At 34.9% G+C, this 25,288-nt stretch overlaps 1 protein-coding gene across 2 annotated transcripts in view; it reads right to left on the reverse strand.

Annotated features, from left to right (window-relative positions):
- The window catches only part of PDS5A (PDS5 cohesin associated factor A), an 85,616-nt gene that overhangs the window by 15,932 nt on the left and 44,396 nt on the right, over window positions 1-25,288 (reverse strand). For both annotated transcript variants that reach the window (XM_074904687.1, XM_074904688.1), the window contains exons 11-26: window positions 24,421-24,566; window positions 18,186-18,337; window positions 15,055-15,168; window positions 14,337-14,418; window positions 13,579-13,627; window positions 13,319-13,458; window positions 11,720-11,835; window positions 10,857-10,962; window positions 9,226-9,386; window positions 6,363-6,486; window positions 5,038-5,196; window positions 4,726-4,794; window positions 3,929-4,065; window positions 3,122-3,245; window positions 2,652-2,856; window positions 2,036-2,150 (exon numbers count right to left, since the gene is read on the reverse strand). In XM_074904687.1, the coding sequence (XP_074760788.1) occupies window positions 2,036-2,150; window positions 2,652-2,856; window positions 3,122-3,245; window positions 3,929-4,065; window positions 4,726-4,794; window positions 5,038-5,196; window positions 6,363-6,486; window positions 9,226-9,386; window positions 10,857-10,962; window positions 11,720-11,835; window positions 13,319-13,458; window positions 13,579-13,627; window positions 14,337-14,418; window positions 15,055-15,168; window positions 18,186-18,337; window positions 24,421-24,566 (1,999 nt within the window). The remainder of the gene's footprint in view (window positions 1-2,035; window positions 2,151-2,651; window positions 2,857-3,121; window positions 3,246-3,928; window positions 4,066-4,725; window positions 4,795-5,037; window positions 5,197-6,362; window positions 6,487-9,225; window positions 9,387-10,856; window positions 10,963-11,719; window positions 11,836-13,318; window positions 13,459-13,578; window positions 13,628-14,336; window positions 14,419-15,054; window positions 15,169-18,185; window positions 18,338-24,420; window positions 24,567-25,288) is intronic.

Here is a 25,288-nt window from a genome sequence, read left to right on the forward strand (position 1 = left end):
TAAGACAAGATGCCTACATTCTGACTTGCATCCATGAGCTACAAAGGCTATAATAAATCAATCTGTTAGATATCTTTACATTCATCTATTCACTATTCTCAAGAATTTAAATGGGATGAATGCAGGACCGATAACATACTAACACTGACCCAGCTTCTCCAAAACCCTGTGTCAAACAAAGATTACTACTGAAGATTAATTTTACTCTGGTAATTCCAGTTAACATGTGTCAACTTCAGTGGCTTGACTTCCTCACTCAGTCAACAAATTAAATAAATCATTATCAATCCTGAACAAGACCCTTCCAGAACACCAGTATGATTTCATGTAGGAAAAATATATACGAAGAGGAACACAGTCACATGAAGTAAGTTCAATCTCTGTATCCATTTCAGTATTTTTGGAATATGAATTTGGAAGAAAAAGACACTGTCTCAAGATAAAAACCAAACGCAAACCCCAAACATACCTCTGTAGCTTAAAAAACTTCATAAGAATAAGTATCACAGATTATGGTTAAGGAACTTGCTAAGCATGTATTTACTTTACGTGACTGTATTTAGGCCATGTAAAACCAAGGTGAACTAGGGAGACAACTACAAAACACAGCGCCCGTCTGCTTTTCCAAGTTTGCAAGCATCTGTATTAACACTTTAAAGTGAACACTATGACTCTAGAACTCTTGAAAGAAACACTGTATTACATTATATGAGAAAGTGTTTTGCATTTATCTCAGGAGACTCTTCAGGGAAGTATTTCTGCCAAAATTCCTGTACAGAGAATTTCCTTGTTTGGAGCAGTCCTCTCTGGCTAGTTCAGCCAGCCTGTGACAAACGTGAGGGAGGAAATTTGACAACAAAGGAAAGCTATACAAGGGGTGTCCAAAAAAGCTCTGTACTGCAAATCAGAATTTGTTCCATGCATTTTGGATAAAGAAGATGCTGGAGGATGCTCTCAGATGTTGCCAGGAACAGGGAGTCCTGGGACAAAATGTAGACTTGATGATTAGGTAAGAAATCTTCACTGGCTGCAGGTTCTGACCAGATGTGAGCCAAGCAACTCAGAAATTAGAACAAATTACATTTTTCATTTAAAGAAAGAATCAGACTTGAACTCTCAGAGGTGAAGGTGCAAAAAGAATTAAGATGTGAACTGGTCTATTTGTGCCAAGAATGAACTGCTTTTCTGATGGCATATATTGTTGCATGTGGATAGACATGCCGTTGTAATACAAAAGCAACACAGCTCACAGTTTCACCAAAAACCATTACAAAAGACCCCCAAAACCCTAAAACCAAGTTGGAGGGGGACACATGCTTTAACATTTTTGTAAAGTGTTAGCATTTAACTATTTTTAAACATTCATTACAAGACACAAAGGAATAAAAAAATTATACTTAAGATATGAAAGATTATTTAAGGCATACAAGAAGGTCTCAAGGTGGAAACAGTACAGAACAAGCTTCTGTATGACAGGCTTTTGTAAAATAATCAATGCTGAATACATTAAGAAGCATTTAAGCCTGCACTGCAGATATATAGTGCAAATGATAAGTGAGTAGATAATATGAATTCTGGTAGGTTTGCATAGGGTAGAAGAAAAATAAAGTTTCAAGTGAAGCAGGACTCTGACCCAGCATCAGTGGCATTACGTTTTCAAGTCTTGGAGAAGTCCTGTACTTTATTAAGTTCCAAAATATCTGAACTGACATTACTAGGCATCCCTTAACTGTGCTGGGAAATTCTACAGATATTCCTAGGCACAAATACAAGAATCTAAAATCATTACTTCACTTTAAGAAGCCTAGACAACTCATTGATTTGGTATACTATGGTGTGACCTACAGGCTACCATCTGGGCTTTCAGAATATACTGCTAAGCAGTTGTTGATGCCTTCTTTCTTCCCTTGGTTAAAGTGTTACACACTTCCAACATTACTGTTTTGCAAAATACTGTTGGTAAGACAAGGAGTTCCTCTTTCTAGTCAGTTTTTTCTAAGCACAGAAAAAATTCTCAAAATCATTTGACACTTACTCTTTGACATCACGAAGCTGATCAACATCCTGAGGTTTTGTGAAATCTGGATCATGTGCCAGTAAGTGAATCATATATGGTACCACATATTCAGGCAGCAAGGATAGCAATTTTTCTACAGTAACAAAAAACCCATAAATAACCTCTATATAGCACATGAATCACAAGAAACACTTTTTCAAAGTATTACTTTTTCAAATATGGAATGTAAAATTTCAACTTGCATTTTCTTCCTACAGATTTTACTTTTAATGAATCATTAAAAATAAAATGAAGAAGTTTTACTACTACAAAACTACTTGGTCTTACTTCAGGGAGAAGGTCATAAAGCCTCAAATACCAGAAAACAAAATAATTTTTTTGAGCAAAATAAACTACCACAATAACAGCACTGTAGTTTACATATAATTCTCAGCAACGTACAGAGAAGTATTTTATGGTTTATGCTAACGCTAAATGAAGTAAATTTAGATTTGAATGTGTCTTATATAAAGATGAGGAAGCAAATGAAATTTATTCACTGTTTCTTTACAAAAGCAATTTAAGTTCTAATGATTACTCCTTCCAGTTTAGTAGTTGACTATTACATTCTTAACAATTTTATTGAAATACTAACCGTTAGCCATAGGATTCTGCTTAATATATTCTCTTCGTATACTGATGTTCTTGAGCAAGCACTGTCTGGCATGTGCTCTTCTCTCTTTCACAGGGTCTTTGGCACACAAAGCAAAGATTGCCATATATTCCAAAGGGAGTAGTAATTTCACAAGTGCCTTATGCAGTTTCTGGGCAAAGATCTGCCTTACTTGGTAACACTCATCCTATAGCAACACAAAACATAACAGTGCAACCATGAAAGTCTTGGTCTTAAAAAAAAAAAAAAAAGGCATTCAAAGTGGAATTAGGAGGAGACATTTTGAAAACATCAACAGATGCAGCACACTAAATATTTGAAATTTCAAGAACTCTTTTGAAAGCTGCAGTGAGGAATAGAGAATACTCAGCATAACAGCAACAAAAGCTCAGATGTAAGGACTCTGAACTCAATTAATTAAGAGTCACTTCAATTCAAATGCAGTTACTTACATTAATGACAAGTGCACAGAGCTGGAACTGTTCTGGGGTAATTATTTCATGGTAACAGGGTTCCTGTGCAAGCTTCATTATTGCACTACCAGCAGCTAGTCGCAGTCGAGACATATCTGATTTACTATACAAACATGAAAGAAAAAACAAAAAGAAAAAAACACAAAACACAACTCACCACAACTATCCTTAAATTACTTCCATGTTACTATTTCTTCTTTTTTACAAGATCGATGAGCAATTAAGGTTTTTCTCTGTCAGATCAGATCACAGTTCTACAGCTTTGGATCAAGCTAAATTAACCCAACCAAATTTGTGAAAATACAGTGATCTGCTTTCCCCACAAAACAGTGAATTGAGAAGAGTCAAGTTTCTTGTTTTCATATCACTGTCTAAATGAAAGCAACACTTTTGCCACAGAATCTTTCTTTCCTTACTTTACCATCAGAATGAAGATGAGGTGCAAAGTTACCTCACTGTTGGAATGAAGAAGCTCCACTCAAAATCATCCGATTCCTAAGGGTGTTAAACGTCATCACTCAATTATTTTAGACCTTCAGGTCTTTTACTGTCAAGATATCTACAGGGTTCTGTGTTAGATTATTAGTAAATTACAAGAAAGAGGGAGCATCAAGCATCGTTTTATACTGCCATTTCACTCATTAAGGCTCCAATCAGATTTGTTTTCTATCATGTCATTAGCCAACATTGCGCTCACCTTAAAATTCTACAAAAGCTCCAAAAGATTAGTGTTCTTTGAAATTCCACACCAAAACTGATGAAAACCTGGAAGGAACAAAATCTGACCTGATTCGCTTCTGTTCTGTCAAGTCTCCTTCACTGACGAGCATAGCTGATAATAACCGGAGTGTGGAATTTGCGGATTTTGACTGGTTGTTTTTCATACCCAACAGCCAGCGCACCAAAAGTTTAATTGCTTGCACCTATCAAATATGAACAAATCAATAATGAACTTACTTCCTCAAGTTGGTAAGGCACTAAAACCTGCTGCTCTCAAACTGAAATTTCCAAAGACTCCTATTTATTAGAGCTAATACATTTTTAAAGCAACAGAATGAAGCAGTAAATATTTACAGAGTGAAGGAGGAAGTAGCAGTCTTTGTCACATCAGGACATTTCAACTATGGTTCAGTATCTTCTCACAAGTGCATCTAGAGGATGCAGGATACTTGCTACATGATTAAAAATAAGAGCAACTAGATAAACATTTCTAGAAATGGCCATATTTAGATTCACAGTAAATAATGTATAAAGATGAATGACTAAAATTCATCAGGGTCTCAATTTATTTCAAATTTGTTTACAAACAGTAAAGTCAAATTACCTTTCTTGTAAGAAAAACTAAAACTTTTGAATCTCTTAATTTTCTCAACATTCAGCATAATTAATATCAGTAAGTGAAGATACCTAAATGCATAGCTTTTATCAGTTCTGTAACTGTGTGTGTAATGCACAAAAACTCTAAGGAGACTAATACAAAAGTACTCAAAGGAGTATTCTAATACTCTCCACTGCACAACTTGGAAATAAGTAAAACTTTTAATCTCAAATATACATGTTATTATTGACAGCAGATCATTCACCTTTGCTAGCACTTCTGGAGAAACTTCTTCATCCGGAGACCACAATTTTCCATTTTTCTCACCTGTTGACTACAGACATTCATGTAAGTTTAAGAACTGGTCCTACCCATACAGAAAATGCCCAAGTGAAAATGGAAAAAAGTCATGGACTAAGCTTTCTTTCACACAACGATCTTTTATAATGCAATTATCACTGTACTGGCCATTTATAGAACGTTCTTTTATTGACTCATTTAACAAAAACCCTCTATTCCCCACAGTTAATAATAGGCAAACAGAATAGTAAGGACTTCCAAAAAAAGAAAATCTTACCCTGTCATTCATTAGAAGATCTTTCACAATGAAATTTGCAACAACAGATTTCATTGGAGAAGCAAATTGGTCTGGAGCCAACATAGAAATATGACCCAATGAGACTAATGGAGTTATAAGTTGTTCTGGTACATCAGCATTCAAACTTCTGCTAAGAGGCTGAGGAAGAAAAAAAAAATTTCAAAATTCAAAATTCAACTGATAGATAAGTAAGCTAACATGCCTAAAAATATTTTGTTTTACTACTGGATTTCACAGTTTTTCCATAGGATTAATAAAGTTAGCAAATCAAAATGGAGAAAGAATGCAATTTCTCAATTAACAGAGTAACCAAAAATCTCACATGAGATAAAGGCAAACCCAATTTTATACTCTCCTCCTGTTTTAACAGTGAAACACATTCAAACCTGGGAGCCTAGGAAAAACTGACTCAATTCTATTCAGGAGTTGTGAAAACCTGAATTGTAACTGCAAATGGCAGGAAAGAATAGCAAGTAAAAAACCCTTGGAAACCACCAGGGACGTTTTTATTAGTGATCAGTATTTCCCTTCCAGGTAACAGTCACCAGGATAATTCTGTGCTGCTCTATTACCCAGCACCCCCACATCGTATTCTGGTATTAGGGAGGGAACATTTACTCTCACAGAAGTCTAAGCAGAGATCAAACTCTGTAAGCTTAATTCAAAGCTGTTCACACTTCTGAATTATGCATAAATTCAAAGACAGCCAAGATTAAGAACCTAAAATACTTTACAAGTGCAGATTAATAATGTTATTATTTAAGAGATTACAGGGAAAAGTAATAACCTCTCTACTCTGTATAAGGTGACTTTTTGCTTTACAACTTGTCTAAGCAAGCAGTAAGTGAGCAGTAAGCTGATATCTGAGTTTATAGTCAAGTAGTTATTCTGCACTAGCTTCCTCAGTGAGAAAGTGCTGTATGTGCAAAGACCTTAAATCATGGTAATTTAATACAGTTTGAAAGTAGAGGATGTTATCTCTCATTTAGTATCTGCTAAATGTGTCCTCATGGCATTCAGTGTGGATCATTCCAGTATATCTAGTTTATTTTCCCCTAACTTGTCCCACGTAGATAAAAAGGAATACCTTATCTATCAGATATTAAAATACTAAAAAATCATGATTGTAAGACAAAAACATTAATAATTTGCTATTGTAAAATTCATGGCTTATCTCAACTACCATGTAGCTGTAGGCTTCCTGACCTCATAAATTGTTATCTGTTAATAAACAGTATGAATTAATGTTAACTACTAGTATCAATTAAGAACAGAAAAAAACCTTAAAAACAAAAAAGACATACCTCAAAGATCTGTGCAAGTTGCACTTCTTTATTTGAAAATATGGCATGTATACAGTGAACAGCTTGTTTTGCCTGATGAGGAGTGCCTCTTTTTGCTTTCTGATGCAAAATCGGGATTAGTGTTCTGTGAACATTAAACAAAATACTTCAAAATGCAATTTGCAATCTACAAAAAATAAAGCTTTTCACCTATACAAATCTGTCCTCACGGTCTTATAAATCAAACATTCCTCTGAAGTCTTTTCAGGAAAGATCATAATCATAAAGTGAAAAACAGGACAGAATTGTATTTAGTAATACTTGTTGTGCATCTGACTACACATTTAAGCAGAAAAAAGCCCACAGGGAAAAATCAAACATGAAAGAAAATAATGATAAAAATAAGGCTGTTAAGGAAGACAAATACAAGGTGAGGGTAACCTGACAGGTTCAGCTAGGGTAAACTCCTGGGCTTGTTATCCAAGCTTGGAAGTGACAAGGCTGAAGAAAATTTATGAAAGCTAGGGATAACCATTAAACATCAGTGTGTTTATAGGCCTTCACTGCTTTAACTTTGGTCTTTAATCGCAAATGTATACTCAAGCAAACAACTGCTTTGTTCTGAGGTTCTGCATTTGAATCCTCTGGAGTCTATCTGCTGATCAAAGGCCACCGAAGGGAAGAGTAGGGCAAAAGCCATTCTAGAGGCCAGGTTGAGGTTGGTCAGACTGTTCGCTTCCACTCCTGTGAGAGTGCTGAAAAGCAGGCTGGTTCCCTAAGAGGTCGTTGCCTGAGACACTAACTCATGAGGTTTGCCATGCAACTCACCCAGCAACTGAGACAAGGAAACAAAATTGCCTAAAAAGCATCTGACACAGAAATGTCTGAAAAAACTTCCTTGCTTTCTTGAAAGGCTCAGTAACAATACAGCATTCAGTACACAGATTATTTAGCACCCAGCCTTCACTGACACATTCTATATAATCAAAATCAGCAAAAAGTAAGTGGTGGAAGAAGAGCTTGCATGGTTACAAGAATGAAATCTCAAACATTTTCCTCAAAAACCACACAAAACCCCAAAACCAACAAAAGATCCCTAGAAAAATGTTAACAGTATACTAAAGTGAGAGAAAGTCTCTTCTCAAACCTGCTAAGATTCTACAAGTTGGATTAAATAAGAACCAAAATAGCAAAGAATTCGGTAAAACCTACAGTTAAGCTTCAATGCCTAACCTACAGTTTTCATAGTGTAAGTACATGCACATTAAAGGACCTCTGCCAAGTGTCAGTGCATCAGTTACAAACCATACCTCATCACACCCCAACTGACATCAATCTGCAAAAGGTGAAACCTGACATGTTTACATCTACAAGTTTACACATAGCAACATAGTTTGTTTCAAGTGACCTGGGTTGGGTTTTGTTTTTTTTAATCCCTTGTGTGAGCAGGCTGCCTGCTGTCTTTTGAAGTAGCATTCACCAGCAGTAGCCCAATCTCTTCCTCATGCGGCAAATGAGTAGGTTTGTGCACCAGTTCATGAACAAGGACTGCATGACTCCAGAATCTGATGGAAGCATTGGCCATGCTCAGAGAGAGTCTATGGACCACGTGTAAACTTGTAGATGTAAATGGGTCACTTGAAACAAACTATGTTGCTAATAATATAAACCCTTTCATTTATGATCAAGATTTCTGAATACATGAAATCTGGAACATCTACTTTTCTTCAGACTTCTTTTTCTTTGTGTCATTGTAAATACTGACCTGGTTCTGGCTTTCAGAATGTTAGCCTGACTTGTCGGCAAACCATTCCAAGGGCTAGACCTCCATTTTGACAGTTATAAGTTATTTGAGACTGCCCTGACTGTACTTCAGCAATACCTGGCTAAAGCATGAAGCCAAAAGAAGTGTCAACAATACCAGCTCATTTGACAGAAAATGATATATCCCAGCAATGCAGAGTCTTGATTAATCTCTAGTAGGGAACTACAGACAACTGGGACTATAGAACTATACTGACAATGGTGATTGCTGGATTTTTCCTTCTCTTTACCCCTACAAATGTCTTAAAAGGCATCTCATATGTGAACTTGTAACATTTTTCTTTTGACCAAAATCTGATTCAAATCCCTAAGAATAGCTGAGGTTGTATCTTCAATTCACTGAGAACTTAAGGTGTACGCTAGTATGCATTTTATCATGGTAGTATCCGAGAGGCTATTTTAATATATGAGAACTTGAAACCTGTGCTTTATAATCTGGATTAGTTAGTTACTAACAGGCTAATTTTAAGGTTTTAGATGTTACCCACATCATTAAGGTTTTATATAGTCTGTGAATACCTAGTAAATTATGCAGCTTTAATCAGCAGTTAAAACATGAATTGCATAATGACGACTTATAGACAGCCAATTATTCTTTGTTAGAAATTCATGCCTGATTTTGGATCTTGTTTCCCAACTTGTTTCATAACAAACAGAGCTGTTAACCATCAGAGATTATATTTTAATTCCTTACAAAGATAGAAAAATTGTGTGAAGGACAGATATGAGTAGAAATGATGCCAAGGAATTAAATCGTCACTGTATTTTTGCTGTTGCTTATTTTGTAACCTGGGAAACATGCTACGTGCTTTTTTTAATTTGACTGTCATAAGAAGATTTTTAAGTAGTACCTAACATCTTCAACAAATACACAAAAATTGTGAGAATGCAGAATTTTAAAATGAACAGACAGAAAGGTAGTGAAGGAATACAAAATGATGGAAGAGAAGCTCTTCATCTTTACAAGACTATAAAGTAATTTTAGGGGCAACACACTGAATAAGCTATCAAAAGGCAGAATTCAAGGTATGGAAAGCAGCATATAAAGCAATACACTCACGATCTTATCTGTGGCAAGTCTGTTTCTATTTTGTGACCCGTGTTTCTGAAAATCTGTATGGCTGCCTCAGCTACCTTATCATCTTCCATCCTGAGGCACTGCAGCAGAGACTCATAGGTCTCTGCAGAGTGGAACGAGGTAGGATGTGTAAAGGACAGAACCTGTAGATACACATTAAAACAAAGGTATATTTATTAATGGTAAACGAATCAACAGAAAACCAAAACTATGGCTGTTATGAGCATTAACATCAACATAAATAGCTATTACATGCTCATATGAGATTATTACATTCAATAACTGCATTTTGGAGAAGGTGACATAGGCATTTTCAAATAAATTCATCTATGCTTTATTCTTCAGGTTCTTCCCTCCTCCAAATATTTTGTAAGATACTACATTATTTGAATATGTAAACATATTTATTAGAATTAACACTTATTCAAGATTATTCATTTATATTCCAATCTACTTAAGAATGCTTATTTCAACTTATTTTAACTGAACTGAAATCTGGTTTCTCCGGAATCTACAGTCCCTGAGCAGAAATCAAGAAGGTTAAGATATCTACAAACAAAACACAGATTACTGTCCTTTTAATCTAAAGCTAATGAAATATGTTCTGTTAAATTGAAAAAATGTCAAGCAAGAAACTAAGCATGCAGAGATTCAAGGCAGGACAAGAGAGAACTAAAGGTTATCCCAAAGCAAAACTGTATTTAGTAAAGGTCAGATAACATAAGGTAGGGAGAACAATGAAAAGTTGCATGTATTTTGTGTATTCTTTGGATTTATCTTATCTGGGTTTCTTTGATCAGAGTTGCCTACTTGCATGAGTATCAATGTATGAAATAACATTTGCAAAGATATCCACATCACAGCAACAAAATCTTCAACCTTAGCAGATTTCTTTTCTGAGCTACATTAGCAAACAGACATTACTTCCTTGAATGCTTCTGTCTAACTACTTCTACCATGGCTGCCATTACCAAATTTGGTGTGATATGTCTCCATAAACTCCACCTCGTTCATTCACACTTCTGAAAAGTCTCACTTTAATTATACAACCTTCCCCTCCATTTCCTCCTATATTTTATACTGCTTTTTGTAACACATTTAAAAGTCTCATTAGCAAACTACCAAACTCATCCAGATGTTTTCCAGATATTTCAAATCATTCTCCCACAGCCATTTGTCATCACCACTGAGTACACAAGTTCTTCCATCCTGCCTTTGTTTTTTTTTTTCTCTCTACATAATTTAGCTCTTAAGTTTATTGATTCCTTTTGTTCCAGTATCATACAGAGCCCAAAGAATGTGCTCTCCTAATTTCTCCATTTCTCTTCCTCTCCTTTACCTCCATACCTTCTTCTACACTACTTCCCTAAGCAGAAATCAATTTCTGCTTTAATGTGCATATTTCAACTCTTGGCACCCTTTTCAAAACATACTTCTTCCAAAAAACCACCTCTTTTCTTATTCTTTTCTCGAGTGTTAATAGCCAAATACTTTCATACATTAAAAAAGTAATTATCTAAATAATAACTATTAAACCATGTGACCATTAATTCAGTAGTCATACCACTTTTGTCCCTTCTATTACAAACTATAGCTGCATTATTGTATATTACCTTGAGAAGTTCAAGTCCTGCACGAATAGCAGTATCAGGACTTACACCCTCCTCTTCATCATCAGCTGTCCCCTCTATGGATTTATTCATTAGTTTTACTAGTGCACTGAAATAAGATACAAAAAGAAGAAAGCAAATGAATGTGAAATGTACAATGTTAAATGCTGAAGATACCAACAAAACCAAGGTTTTGACATAAATAAAGGGAAGGCAATAGTCCCTTGGGGGGAGGTGGTATGGTGTTTGGCTTTTGGTTTTAGTTTTTGTTTGGGGGATTTTTTTTTTATTTTTTTTTTTAAATCAAGGTATTCCATTATTCCTTTTCCCTCTACTTAGCTTTCTGCAAAATCAATTCTTTAGGAAAAAAAAAAAAAATCAAACACCAAATCCACCACGTTGGCAGCATTCAGATCAACATATAGTTGCATCAGTCTCAGAATGTAATTAGGTTGCCAGACAAGTCTCAAAAGAAATCCAAACATGCTCTTACACAATCCCACAAAAGCTAATTAATTAGACTGCTATATAAAAGACCATGTTGCAGTTAACTATGTAAAAATTATGATCATAATTTTCACCTTAAGTCCCACAAATAGCAGTTTCACCAGGAACAACTACTGTATTTTTGAAATCATTTGCAGACAGCACTGCAAAGAAGTATAAAAAAAATTTTTCATTTTCTAAGCTGCTGGAAATGACTATGTATTTAAAAAAAAAAAAAAAAAAGAAAGAAAAAAACCAAACATACATATTTACTACCAGGACAGACTAGTCTAAATCCCAAGAAAAAAAAAATTGTGGGTTTTTTTCATTTAAATCATCTTTATCATCATTCATGAGTTAGTATGACCTTTCAAACTTACCTAATGGCTTCTGAGTCAATATGTACAGGGGCAATTCTTTCCAAAAGAAATTTAACCATTTCCAGAAAAGGATTTGTTGGCTGCTTAGGATTTGCAAGTTTCCGGGCTATCTCTCTCTAAAAGAATGTTAGATACAAACAAGAATTATGCTCATTTTACTTACTTCTTAAGCATGTTGAATAAGCTAAATATAGCCATTTCCTTTAACCACAGAGATTGTCTATATACTTAGTGAAACATATTTTATCTCCAAATATCTATCATGTTATATTGAAAGCGGACATACTTTAACAAAGTATTTAAATGTAGGATGCATTTAAGTTTCTAGTGAGAGTTCTCCAGAGTTTCTTAAGGAATTGCAAGCCAGACCTAAAACAGAGTCAAGGGAGAGCTAAGTGTAATGTAGATGGAATTTAAATACCTATGTTTGCAAAAGTAATCCATAAATCTGTAGGTAACCCTGTTGTATGTGTGAGACTTCATAAGCAACAATGAAAAAAAATGCACTAAAAGATACACTACTGCAGATGTGCAGAAGCACTACAATAGCTTGGCTACATCAGAGGTTCAGACCCTATGTATTTGCCTATGAATGTTTTTGATCCAAAAATCTGTTTTTCCCCTCTGAATGTCCCAAATGTCAAGAACATTAAATTCAGCTGCAAACGCAGCAGAAGGTAGATAATTTTTGTTTTGAACAGAAGTCTAAAAATCTCTCAAAAGAAATTACTTCTTGACCTTCTTCGTCCTAAAGGACTAGATGCTGCAGACCCTACAAACTAGGAAATTGTTCTAACTGTTCTGCTAAATTATATTCAGGAAGAAACCTTCCTCTTGAAATCTGCATTCCCAAAGTACAAAACTTACTAGTTCAGGAAATGTCATACATTCTACATCAAGGGTTTAAGAAAAAATTCTAAGGGTCATTTTGTTCCCTTCCCTGGACAATTCCAGAGGCATCAGACAAAACTTAAGAAGCCTATCTTTGTTTCATGATGCTCTCTATTGTGATTTCTGTTAACTAAATTGCTTACTTTATTTTAGGATCATAATGAAAAAAAACCCACAAAACTGTAATTGTTGGCACAATCTGTAAATCTCTGAAAAAGTCCAAGTTAATATTAAGGTGTGTATTTTCATCAAAAAGGTTAAATAGATGACAGGGAGAGAGAAACACTAATCTCAAAATAATGTTCTAGGAAGAAAAATACATGAACAATACGCAGATAGTATAATATTTGGCTTGCTGGTACTCAGAAGAAGTTTTATCAGTGTCAGAGACAATTTAGGAATCTTACCATAAAAGAGACACTTCAAATAAAATATTTTTCAAAATTAAATTAGTCTTTTAGAATTTCTGCTTGATGTTCATTATCTCAGGAAGGAGTAAAGCTAATGTTTTCTTAGGAAGCAAGATGATGATGATGACGATGATAAATTCTATTTTCCATAATCTCTACAGATTAACCAAAAAGGTATTTCATGAAAATCAGAAATACATAAAAATAATGTTAAGGTACCCAGAGAGACCATTAACTCCAAATAACTATTATAAGCACAAATATTAAGGTATAAAAGTTTGCTTTTCCATTTACTTACCACACAGACATCTGCTTGTTTACAAGAACACGTAGGACTAATTAACAGTTCGAGCTGGGACCGGAGTTTCTCATCATCACCCAGAACCTGATTGAATTTCTTCACAAAATCTTGTGCTTTTCCAGGATCTGGAAGATTTTCTGTATGATTAAACACAATTTAACATAAGATAAATTTGCCACTTCAGTATGCCAAGGTTCACAGAAATAAAATTTCCAGGAATGCTGTAAGAACAGTTTATTGAACTTATTAACACTTACTTGCTATGGTCATCAGCTTTCCAAACATGGCAGCACTGTTTGCTTCTGACTGAGGGCAACAGCATAAACAAACAAATCAGTGATATCTCCTTTATAAAATACACCTTTAAGCTGATCTGTTAGTTCTTCTGCAGCGCTACATTCTACTCTGGAATTTTACATTTTTAAGAATAAATGCTAAAATAGCATAACAGTATGATTAGCAACTACTACACATAGAAAAAGGGGAAAAATCTTCTTGCAATATCAAAGAACTGCAAAAATTCACTAATTCACCTAACAGATCAAAATCAATTGTTGGAAAAAGACCTCAAAAAGCCCCCAAAACAACCCTGCAAGCCCACCCTCACAGCAAAACCCCAAAGCAATGCCCTTCTATTTAAAGTTTCTGCTAGTTTAAAATTTCAGTATTTAAAAAACTTGTTTTCAAATAGACAAATCATCTCCATTTCTATTGTCAAAATATGTTATAGAAACAAAAAATGTCTGTCAAAAGCAAACAAAAACCACTTTTTTTTTTCCCCCTTTTTTCCACAGTTATTGACTACTAATACAAAACAATGGTAAATGTAAGGAGGTCATATACCTTTAAGCATTACTGAAAACAACTTTACTTAATTAGATTGAAACAGTGTCTACATATGGAAATCAACAGAATAATAAAGTCACACTGAACAAATAATATAGTATTAAAAAAGCCACAGTAAATTAGTCTAACAGGTCTATTGGATAAAGTATTAATATTTTCAGAACCGTACAGTGGGCTGCTTATGCAAGTCTAGTAATTCTCGTACGTGGCTCCTTAGCATGTTCTGACACTTCCACATCTCATTCAGTGCTCTGCAAAAGTGCAAAACCAGAAAAGAAAAGCTTACCAATTTGTTCATGACAAGAACATGCTGGATGTATTAGTAAACAAGATTGTTTCTTCATTTATGTTACAAATGCAACATCTGCTAGGTACAATCAAAACCTACCAAGTATTAAAAATAATTGTTCCAAACAAGGTGGAACCAATTTTCTCTTTTTACAGAACATCATCTCTCTTATTATTCTACTTGGAGCAATTTCACATATGCAGGACAGCCACAGTATATCTTACAACCACCCAAATTATCTTTCAACATAAAAACAGGCCACTGTCAACCAGAATTCAGTTACAGATATCTTCATCAAGGACTCTAATATAGAGCAAATGTAGAAGTCATTACTTGTGCATTTTTAACTCTGCATTGTTCTCACTGGATGAAAATGAATGGATAAAACCACTCCTCAAATATCAAGGCATCTTTTGTTATGACTTTTGAACACGTAGAGTTGTATATAAAAGGGAAATGTTTTGAAATACTACTGGCAAATAACACCAAGCATTCGTTACTTATATTTTTATTTAAATCCTGATAATACAAGAAAGATGATATAGATGTTGGAAAAACCTGAGAAAGCAAGAGTTTTCTGAATACAAACAATACTCACTTGACAGCATTTGGATCCAAGCTAGCATATAAATAATACAAGCACTTCATTCGCTCTTCCGTTTCCAAATTGTGTGGAACAAGATACTGAGCAAAGATTTTCTCTACCAGTAATCTGCAGGAAAAGAAGAGGTTAAAACTGCACATTTTTCAAGGTGATACCTTTCAGACACGTTGAAAGAACAAGAAATATCAGAAGTCCATGAAACTAGATTTTTCAACAGAGAAGAAAAAAAGTAGTGGTTTTTTTCTCAACTGTAAAGATCCCTTCCTATTGATAGGAAGATTAGCAAGAACTGCTTCTTGAGAGATTTTTCATGTTCTTTCATCTTCATCTCTAAGAGGAAGTAATTGCTTTATTCGTCACCATCCAAATCCTCCTTTTTCTTTAAACTTAGAGAATCTCCCTTTGTACACTCTCATACATATGATAAAGTAAAAAGCCCAAATAAAGGAGAAAGAATAAAATAATATAACTCAAGGAGGAGAAAAAGTAAAAGTCTGAAGCATTCTTGAGGGAAAGGTTAAGATAAAACTGTAGTATTTGAGAAAAAAGCAAAACATTTGAAACTACTCATTATTCTAATACAGAAGCTAAAAATCAGCATTTAAAAGGTAGAGACAAAAGAACACCAAAACATATACAACAAAAGAAGCAAAAGGAAAACTCAGAGCAAACCAAAGCAGAAAAAACATTCTCCAATTATCTCTTTTTTTGAAAACAATACATATTTAAAGTTTTACATAAAATACAAAAGTTGAACTACAAAATATGATTGTACAGTTCATCTAATTCTAGCCCCTCTAAAAGAAAGAACATTCAGACATTAATCTGTAGCAAGGAGAGCTGTGTACAATGTTCAGCTATACAATCTCATATTTATGGACAAATATTTTGTGTGTTTGACTTTACAAACTTTTTCACTATGATTCTTATTAAGTACTCTGGGAGTGCCTTGTACAAAGACCACAGAAGGCAGGCCAGGTCAAATGCACCTTATTTCTGCTCAAAGAACACCGAGACATGATGGCAAGGCAGAGGAGTAAAAGGATGATCATGAATATGGATACAACTATCTCAAGGCACCCTGTTAGTATTAAAAACTTGGCTTTCTCCCTTTAAACATACATTTTACTACTGATGACTCCAAGAATTAAATTGCATCTTCAGATCTCAGGGGACTCTATTTCTGTTTAACATACTAGAAGACCGGAGGCATCAGAGTTATTTTACTAATTTATGAACACTGCTCTAGTCTGTATCTCTACAGATACATGTTCTAGAAAAGCTGTCAATACAAATGGTGAGACTGTCATGCCTTCCCTGGTCCATGTTGACTAGGGTAAAGATATACAAATCGGGAATACCTCTGGGACACACTTTTCTCTTGTAAGGGAAGTCATTGGCTAGCCTGTCAAGAGCAGGTAACAGGGCAGTGTTTAAGATGTGGTGATTTTACTCCGTACCCCATGCATTTGTTGTAAAATAAAGAAGCTCAGAGCACACAAGTGGTAACTTAAGGTCAGAAGTTCTCAGTCCTGAGTAGACATGCACATCAGTATTCAAATAACATCAAAAACATTATCAAGTGACTGAGTTAAGGATGTGTGTTGAAAATTCATTGTATTCCGCTTCATGCCTGAATAGTGTGTGATACTGCACCGTTATCTTTTTGAAAGAACCAGTGTTATCCCATGCACACAATGGAAAATAGTCCAAGGCTCAGACAGCTGGCCAATTCTGACCTATACTTGTGTGTTTAAAGGACTGAACGGACTCTGTTGTAAAAGATTATATCATTTCTACAGCTCTTCAGGTGCTAAAAGTACTAACTTTCTAATTCTGACAATGGTTAACACTGAAATGCATTTGTTCCTCCACTCTGAGATGGGGAAATCAACCCAATGGTGTGACTGAGCAAGAACTTCATTGTGAGCCTTAAAAACTAGCAGAAGTTGAATTAAAATACAGGGTACCAAACTGAACTAGAGAAACACTGAAAATCAAGCCACCAATCTTTCAGTGTGGATACTCAGAAAACAAACAGCATACAATCCATGCCTACTCATGAAAAGAGCAGTTTCAATGGCTTAATCAGACTTTCAGAAGAAAGCACATCAGAGAAAGCAACTCAGCTTTGATGATACAATCATTCCTTCAAATTTCTTGCCTCCCTGACAGTGTTCTGCATTTGCCATGAGCAGGAGTACTGAAAACATCTGCCTCATTCACCGTGGAACTTTGATTCATTCTCTGCTCACTATTAAGCCTGTGTACTGACAGCAAGACATGAACATGCTAGAAAAAAAAACCCCGAATGAACCTCTCAATGCAAATTAAGTATATATGATGCATATACATGTCCAGATTTCCTAATTTTTTACTATTTGATACTTCTACCTCAGAAGACTTTCCGTTTAATTTCTGTGTGTACAATCTCATGACCGTATCTTTTTTTATTTTTTAGATGTCTGCTGTATTGAAAAATCTAAGCTGAAATTCTATCTTTGTGTGATCTCATAGTTTGACTCTCCTTGTGAGAGACAAAGAATTAACAGTGAGACTTGAAAACTATATTCCAAAACCTTGGCCAAAATACTTTTCTCTAAGCCAAAACGGTATTTCAAAAATTAAAGAGACTGAGTAACAAAATAGGGAAGATTACACAACAGTGGAAGTACCCCTGGTATTTCTTCAACTTTTGTTCTACCTTAGGGTTCATTTCTAAGTAGCATATTAAAAGGAAATGTTCATGCATGTACTGTGGTGCAAACATGCACGACACCCAGAGATCATGGATTTTAACATGCTAGCCTTTGGAAAGTAGTAAGGCAAACAAGAACTGGGTACAGTAAACGAAAAATTTGACATTTTTTTCAATGCAGTAGTTAGTTTATGACAATCTACTATCATCACAGATCTAGTTCCATCAAGTAAATAGAGTCAATACATGAACAGATAATGCAACCATCCTGAATATCTTAGTACACATCTTACTGATTATTTATTAAATATATCCTACTTAAAACCACAAATACAGAATGTGATATTACAGCTTTCTCAGGATAAGCACATATTTTCAGAGTAACATCACTATACAATTAAAAGTAGGAAGGCTTAGGTTGACTCACTTGTCATCAATGCTATTTTGATAATATATGTGCAAAAGTTTATCCTTTATCCAGCTCACTTTCTCTGCAGCATCTTTTCCAGCCTCGGCATGAAGACAATACTTCTTGTACAGCTGAGCAAGACCCATCATAGCTTCTTTTCTTACTCGCCACTTGAGGAGGAAGAAATGAAAAGGAGGTGGTGCTTTTGGTAAATAAATATCAAACATATACAAAATACATTAAAGATGTAGAAGTGCAGAAGATAAAATGTTTGGATTCTGACCTCCTATATTTAGACACTTCAAAAGCTGAAAAATGCTGATTAGAGCCTCTAAATGAGAATTTGTAAAGCCTACATATGGGGTTTCTTCCCTGTACTATGCACATTAGATATTGTCTGTAAAGATTAATTCAGTACTCCTCTGTGCTGAGCAAAAAAAATCTGGGAGCTAGTCAGTATAAAAAAGTTAAGTATAGCTAAACACATAAGCCTGAGTAGATGCCTTTTTGAGCCATGATTTGGAAGACTTGATCTATTCAGAGACAGGCACCAAATCAGAGGTGGCAGCCTTCTTTCTCCCCATAGACTTACTGTCTCACAGAGCACTTGTCTAAAAATGGGAGATCTGGAGCTCAGGACTAGCTAAACCTGCTAGGGCTTGAACTCAGGCCACTTTCCAGGACAGTGGGAAAGGCCCTTTTTGCTGAAGCCTGTCAGTAATCAGTGTAAGACTCCAGGGATCCAGGAAAAAGCTAGACTACAACACCCACAGATGGAGTTCCTGGGTTCTCATTCTTGCTTTTGGTGGTCACTACTTTATCCCCTCATGTAAACAGGAAACGTCCCATTATTAAACACTTTAACAGACAAGATCTGTAAGCTCTGCTATGCTGATTTGTGAAAGGAATCATACCAGAATACACTGAGAATTAATTTAGAGAGAACAGGATTCCCCACTGAATGATTTACACAGAAAGCCTCAGAAGAAACTTGTTTTCCCTCACTATTTAAAAGAAATGCATGAAATTCAAACTGAAAGAGATAATTTCTTCCAGAACACACTAGACATCAGGTCTGGTCTTGAACTCCAAGGACTAACAATGCTCAAATCTTTTCACCCTGTTAAGCATAAATGTAGATACTATTACTCACACTTTTTCAATCGTGTTAAACTGAGGGCTTGTTTTAATAACACTGAGATACTGCACATTTCATTTCTTAATAGTTCTATCAAGTGACTTCCTTTTCTTGAAGGGCAAAGAAAACAAAATTCTTGAAGGTAATATGACTTATGTCAGCACAACAGCCTTAGACACCACTAGCTGTTGGAGTAAGCTATATCAAGAAGATGGAAAAAATAAAATTGTATTTTGTCACATGTTTCATAAATATTAAAACCAAAAGTAATACTCAAGATAGTAATGACTTTGACAGTATATACTATAATACTTTGTTTTCACAAAAGAGAAAAATTTTAGCTATAAAATAGATGCTGTTGTTTAACTTCTCTGCAGGAATTTGTTCACACCCACTGCAATCTAAAACACATTTTAAAGACAATAAAGGTGAGAAACATTTTCAGAAAAGTATTAATATTTTTCTGCATTCAGATATACTCTTCCAATGCAATTGATAGTTTCACCAGATCTCCTATATGAGACAGGAAGGATAGCAAAACTATTTTCAGAAGACATTAGAGGACTGCAAGAACTGATTCTAGAAAATTTAAGTCTAAAATGAAAGCAGAGTACTTAACAAGGAGTTATAAGGAAAGGAGGTTTGGATTGTCAATAGATTTCTGATCACTGAAATTGCTGTAGAGAGTAGAAGTTGGAGTATGCAGAAAGGCAGTTTCAGGCAGAAGATGGGAGGCAGTAGACAGAATGCTTTGAGACACCATGGAAGCAAGTCACTTAACAGTAGATACAGGTAAAAGAATAAGATGCAACTGAGAATTAGAGCTCAAACAGTATACAGTAGGATAAAATATGAAGGCAGATGAAAATAAGGGGGAATGTAAGAATCAATTTCAAAGAGAGCAGACCAATAAACACAGCTAACAGAAGTACTACCCTGATTTAATTAACAAAAATAATTTTGATAGTCTTAGCTTCCTTGGTTAACCAGCATAATTAAAATCCTGCTGGGCTGAGTTAAAAAAACCTAACTTGTTACTGAAAATTCAAGACAATCTCTTACCTGCTGGAATAGCTAAACTATTCCTTCCATAGAGTTAAGAATATTAAAATCTTTCTCCTTCATCTGGAAAAAGCCACAATGGTTTTTAGTACACACAGAGAAGGAGTTAAAACTAACACATGCAAAAAAATGCATAAAGAGAAAAAGAATATGGGAGTCTGTTCTTATGGCTCCTCATTCTATAGCTTTTGACTTCAAGCTGACGATGTGAAAGTCTGTTCTCATGAGGGGACTAAGTCTCTAGACCACAAAAGCTGTTGGGAGAAATGGGAACAGAAGTCAGATGTCAAAACTCTCCTCTAACTTTTCATGTTCTTAAGGTTACTCCAGTATAAAGGGACCATTTTTAAAAGCTTTTAAATGTCTTCTGAAACTAATTATTGTAAAAACTGAAGACACTGGCAAGACCCTAGAGACAGGGCTACAATGGAAAATTCCTCAGAACAATTCTTAGCAAAGACTGGATTCTAGTTTTTGGGAAGCATCTGTTCCCAGAGTTAATTTTCCAACTGGACCAATAAAAATGGATTTGAAAACTACAGGTGGTGCCATTTGTTTTTGTTTTGGGTTTTTTTGGTTGTATTTTAATAGCTGTAATCATTATGTAAACACCCATACAGATCAAGTTACCTAATGACGTTTTTTTAAAAATTAAGTACTGTCTTTTAGCCAAAAACGTTTACCCTAAAAAAGTCACAAGGCTATCTTTACTAATACTATGCCAATTAGAATATGGCCAGAAGAAAAACAGATCACATCAACAACATAACAGTTAGCATGACATAAATTTTTCTAGATGCCACATTGTTTTATGAAGAAAAAAGGCAGGATTGAAATGAAAGATTAGTGTGCTTAAACAATCAGCATTTTACTTCAACCTTTTGGATAAGAGCTCTTTTTATAGTAATATCTATTCTCATTTGATAGATGATTGCAGGCCTAAAAAGAATGAGATTAAGTCAAATTGATGAATGATGACTTAGGAGTTTGCAGTAGATATGTCCAACAGAAACCTGGCTACAAGGGATAAATGCAGTCAGCAGAAGATAATGGAATTCTTTAAAGCAAAAGAATAATTAAAATAGGTATAATGCACTATGTCTGGAACTGAAAAACTCCTACATAAAAATATAAAGACAATTACATGGACAGATCAACGCCCCTCTCCCAAACTGGAGAAAAATCCTAAAATAAAATGCCGAAAGTTTACAAGTCGTCGATATTCATTTTATAACACTAATTGTACTTATAAAGACACGCTATACTGTTAAGTCTTCTTCAAATTCTAAGTATTTGTTGTAGTCATTTCTAGTCAATCCTCAATTTTAATTTCTCCTCAGGATGTATTTTCATTAAAGCTCTCTCCAGAGATTTTTTTTATAAGAGAAACATCATCTAGAGGTGAAATCATTCTTCACAGATGAGTGCCTGAAAAGGCACCTAACCTTGAAATGTAATAGATCATCAAACCTATGACTGATGTGAAATCACTAAGCCAAACATATGAAGAACATTAAGTACAACCACACTGGGTTTAAGGCTATATGAACTGAAAATCCCTTGCTCTGTAGAAATGAGTATTATAGCTCTACAACTGACTGCCTCTTACTGATGGCGACATGCTGAAGTACAACAGAGACACTAAGTAAAAGACACAGTAAGAGTCATCCCATTCTGACTAGGTAGAAGTGCCAGAGGGAAGGTGTGGTTACACTACAAGTTTTTAAATCTCATAAATTACTTTTTGGACATGTTTGTTTAATATCTGAAAAAGAAGGAAGGTGGTATTAATCACTCTTGAGAAATGTGCAAGGTCAAGCTGCAGGTACAACTAATAAAGAGCTGAAGTATTTCTCTTTGTTCAAAGATGACATCCTTTTCTCAAAATCCATTACAGTAACATTCTCATGTAAAAAGGGGAACGTAAAAAAGATAAAATTATTTTAGAAGAATTAAAGTAGCTAGCTAGAATGACACAGGTTAGAGAAAGGATGCCCCCATCAAAAAGGAACAACAACAAAAAAATCAACATGGTTACACAGCACAGTGAAGTCTGCTGTTAAAACAGCACCCTCCAAAGAGAATGGAGCCACATCTGAAAGAGTGTAAACAGGAAAAATTATAAGCTCTGGCAAGTTGAATGTAAATCCTTAATGAAGCATAGCGAAAGTTTCAGAACCAAATTATTTAAAAGGCATACTAATTAAACATCTTCACCAAAGTCTCCAGAAGCAGGAAGCCTTCCAGGCCGTTTTGTAGGGCTTAAACAAAACCAAGATTTATTCCAGGAGAGGGGTCCTGAAGAGATTTCAAGTGACATCAGAAGACATTTTAAAACAAATTCATAAAATTATCAGTAACAGAATCATTAAGACCAGGTGGTATCCCATCCAAGACTTCTACAGGAATTTAGAAATGATACATCAAATACTATCTATTATTTTATTGCAATCTGTCAATGAAAGATTGAACACACCAAATGTGAAAAACTAAATGCTCCCAAGAGGAAAAGAGTGCTACTCAGCAGAATATGAGATTTTGAATGGGCAAGCAGGCTGAAACAAAACAGTAACAACAAGAGTAGACACCACTGACAAATGAAGCTATGGGAACGCATCATTACGTGTTACATAATGGGAAGTTTCATCTAAGAAAAAATGAATTTTAGCAGACCCACAAGAGGGGTGGAACTAGATGATCTTTAGGGTCCTTTCCAACCCAAACCATTCTACAACTAAGTATATCAGTAAAATGCATTAGGATCCCAAAAAAACTTCCAACGAAGTCTCACAACAGAGGATCTTAAAACAAAAATCTTGTTGTGCATGAATTATTAACTACAACATAGGGGACAATAGGTGGAAATAAATAATTGATTTTCACAGTTAAGGGAACAAACGTAACCTATTGATAGAGTCAGAAGGGAATCTGTGACATTTATCATATGAAAAATTACTAGAAAATTAACTGAACAGTATGTATAAAATTTACTGAGATATTCAAATCTAACATTATAATGAGGAACTGCAGAAAAGTGTCATGCTACTGAATTGTTACAATACAAAATTAAAGAAATTCAGATTAAGGCTACATTTTCCCACCTGCATTAACTCTGCATGTGTATTATTAGGCAATGTATCATCTAAAATTATTCAGGAGATATTCTGAAGTCAACATGGATGTTTTTTAAAATTGTCAGCTCAGTGCTCAGAAGTAGTGTAAAAGGCAGAATGTCAAATAGTAAGAAAAAAAAAATTATCATAAAGTATGTACAGAACACAGTGCATGCCTTGAATGCCATGGCTGAATCCGGTCATCTTGTTTCCAAGAGGATACAGAACAACCAGGCAAGAATGATCAGAAGCATGAAATAATCAATTTGTGTAGAAGTTAATGAGGTGATTCTTTACCTTGGAAAGCAAAGGAGTAGAGAAGATACGATATACATATTTATTAAATCATAAGTGGATCAAAGAATATTTATTATTTTACATAATGCAAGAACTACGAGATACTCAGTGAAATTACCAGACAAGTTTAAAACAAAGTTACTTTTTTCCACCCATGCATTAAACTTGAATTTACTGATGCAGGTACCATGGATGCTTATAAAGTACAAATAAGTTCAAGAAAGAACTTGATAAACTCGTGGAATAAAGTTCCATTGGAAGCTACAATGAACATGATCAAGCAGATTTAAGAAATCCTTAAATCACGAATTGCTAAAAAGCCAAAACTGACCACTTGAGAATTACAGTGAACTATGGAGACCTTTGGCCTAAACATATGTGGCAATTCTTATGTTCTTACTATATGATTGTTTTCCTCACAAGTCAATGATCTTATTTGCTTGACAACACTTTACTGGTGCCTCCATAATACGGAATCTTCATTAAGATGTTCTGGTAAGACTTCCCCCCCCCCCCCCCCCCCCCCCAGCATTATAATAGCCAACTAATTTTCTCTGTTTCTGTGGGTTTTAGTTTTTTGGTTTTACACTCACCAAAATATATCATAAGCAGATATTGCCAGAAATAGAATATTAACACTTACCCGTTTGTCCAGCGTTCTTTCCCTTACAAAGCCAAGCAGCTGGTCATTAACTAGAGAAAGATCTCTCTTGCCCGCAGTAATAATTGTAACAATAACATCATGTCGAATGGCTTCTTCTGGGTCATGTGATCTAACCTTCAAATATTCTGTCACGACCAGAAACAATGAAAAGCTTGGCTTTTTTATCTAGATATGATACATCCCAATGTATTAACAATGTTAAAACAATTAAATGACAGTCACATATCCCAACCATATAATCTATTAAACATATAACCGCTTACAGGAAACATCTGTTCCAGCATTTTCTGTGTTAAATATATAATAATTATATAACTGTAAACATCAGAAGAACATAAAAGTGAATAGTTTTTACAATAACCTCATTTGCAACAAGCAATGAAGTGATCAGAATGTATTGAAAATAAAGGGGGGTGGGGGAGTAAGAAGAAATAAAGAGAGCAGAGCCTCATCCCCAAAGAGCTAAGAAGGTAAATAATAAATGAAAAATACTGACAATTGCTGTAGGCTAGCTTGTATCAAAACACCACAGTATTTTCAGTTAAGCCTGAAATTCTGCTCATAGTTAAAATGATGCTGAAGTGAAAGAAGAAACTTCATAATTTAGATCAGCACAATGGCATTTTCTAAACTCAGTAGAATAGAATACTGGGGAACACACTGACTGTTTCTGAAAATAAATCAAGACGTTGCACAAATACTTGCTTTGACTTGCCAGAAGTTTTATTAGAATCTGAAAATACTTTAAAACTCACTCTGCAATGAATAGCTTCTTAAAGACTCACTCTGACAAAGCCCACATAATGTCACATACTCCTCTCTAATAACTAGCACTTGTCTTCATCAG

Source organism: Athene noctua, chromosome 4 (genome assembly GCF_965140245.1).
Source record: "Athene noctua chromosome 4, bAthNoc1.hap1.1, whole genome shotgun sequence".
Lineage (NCBI taxonomy): Eukaryota > Metazoa > Chordata > Aves > Strigiformes > Strigidae > Athene > Athene noctua.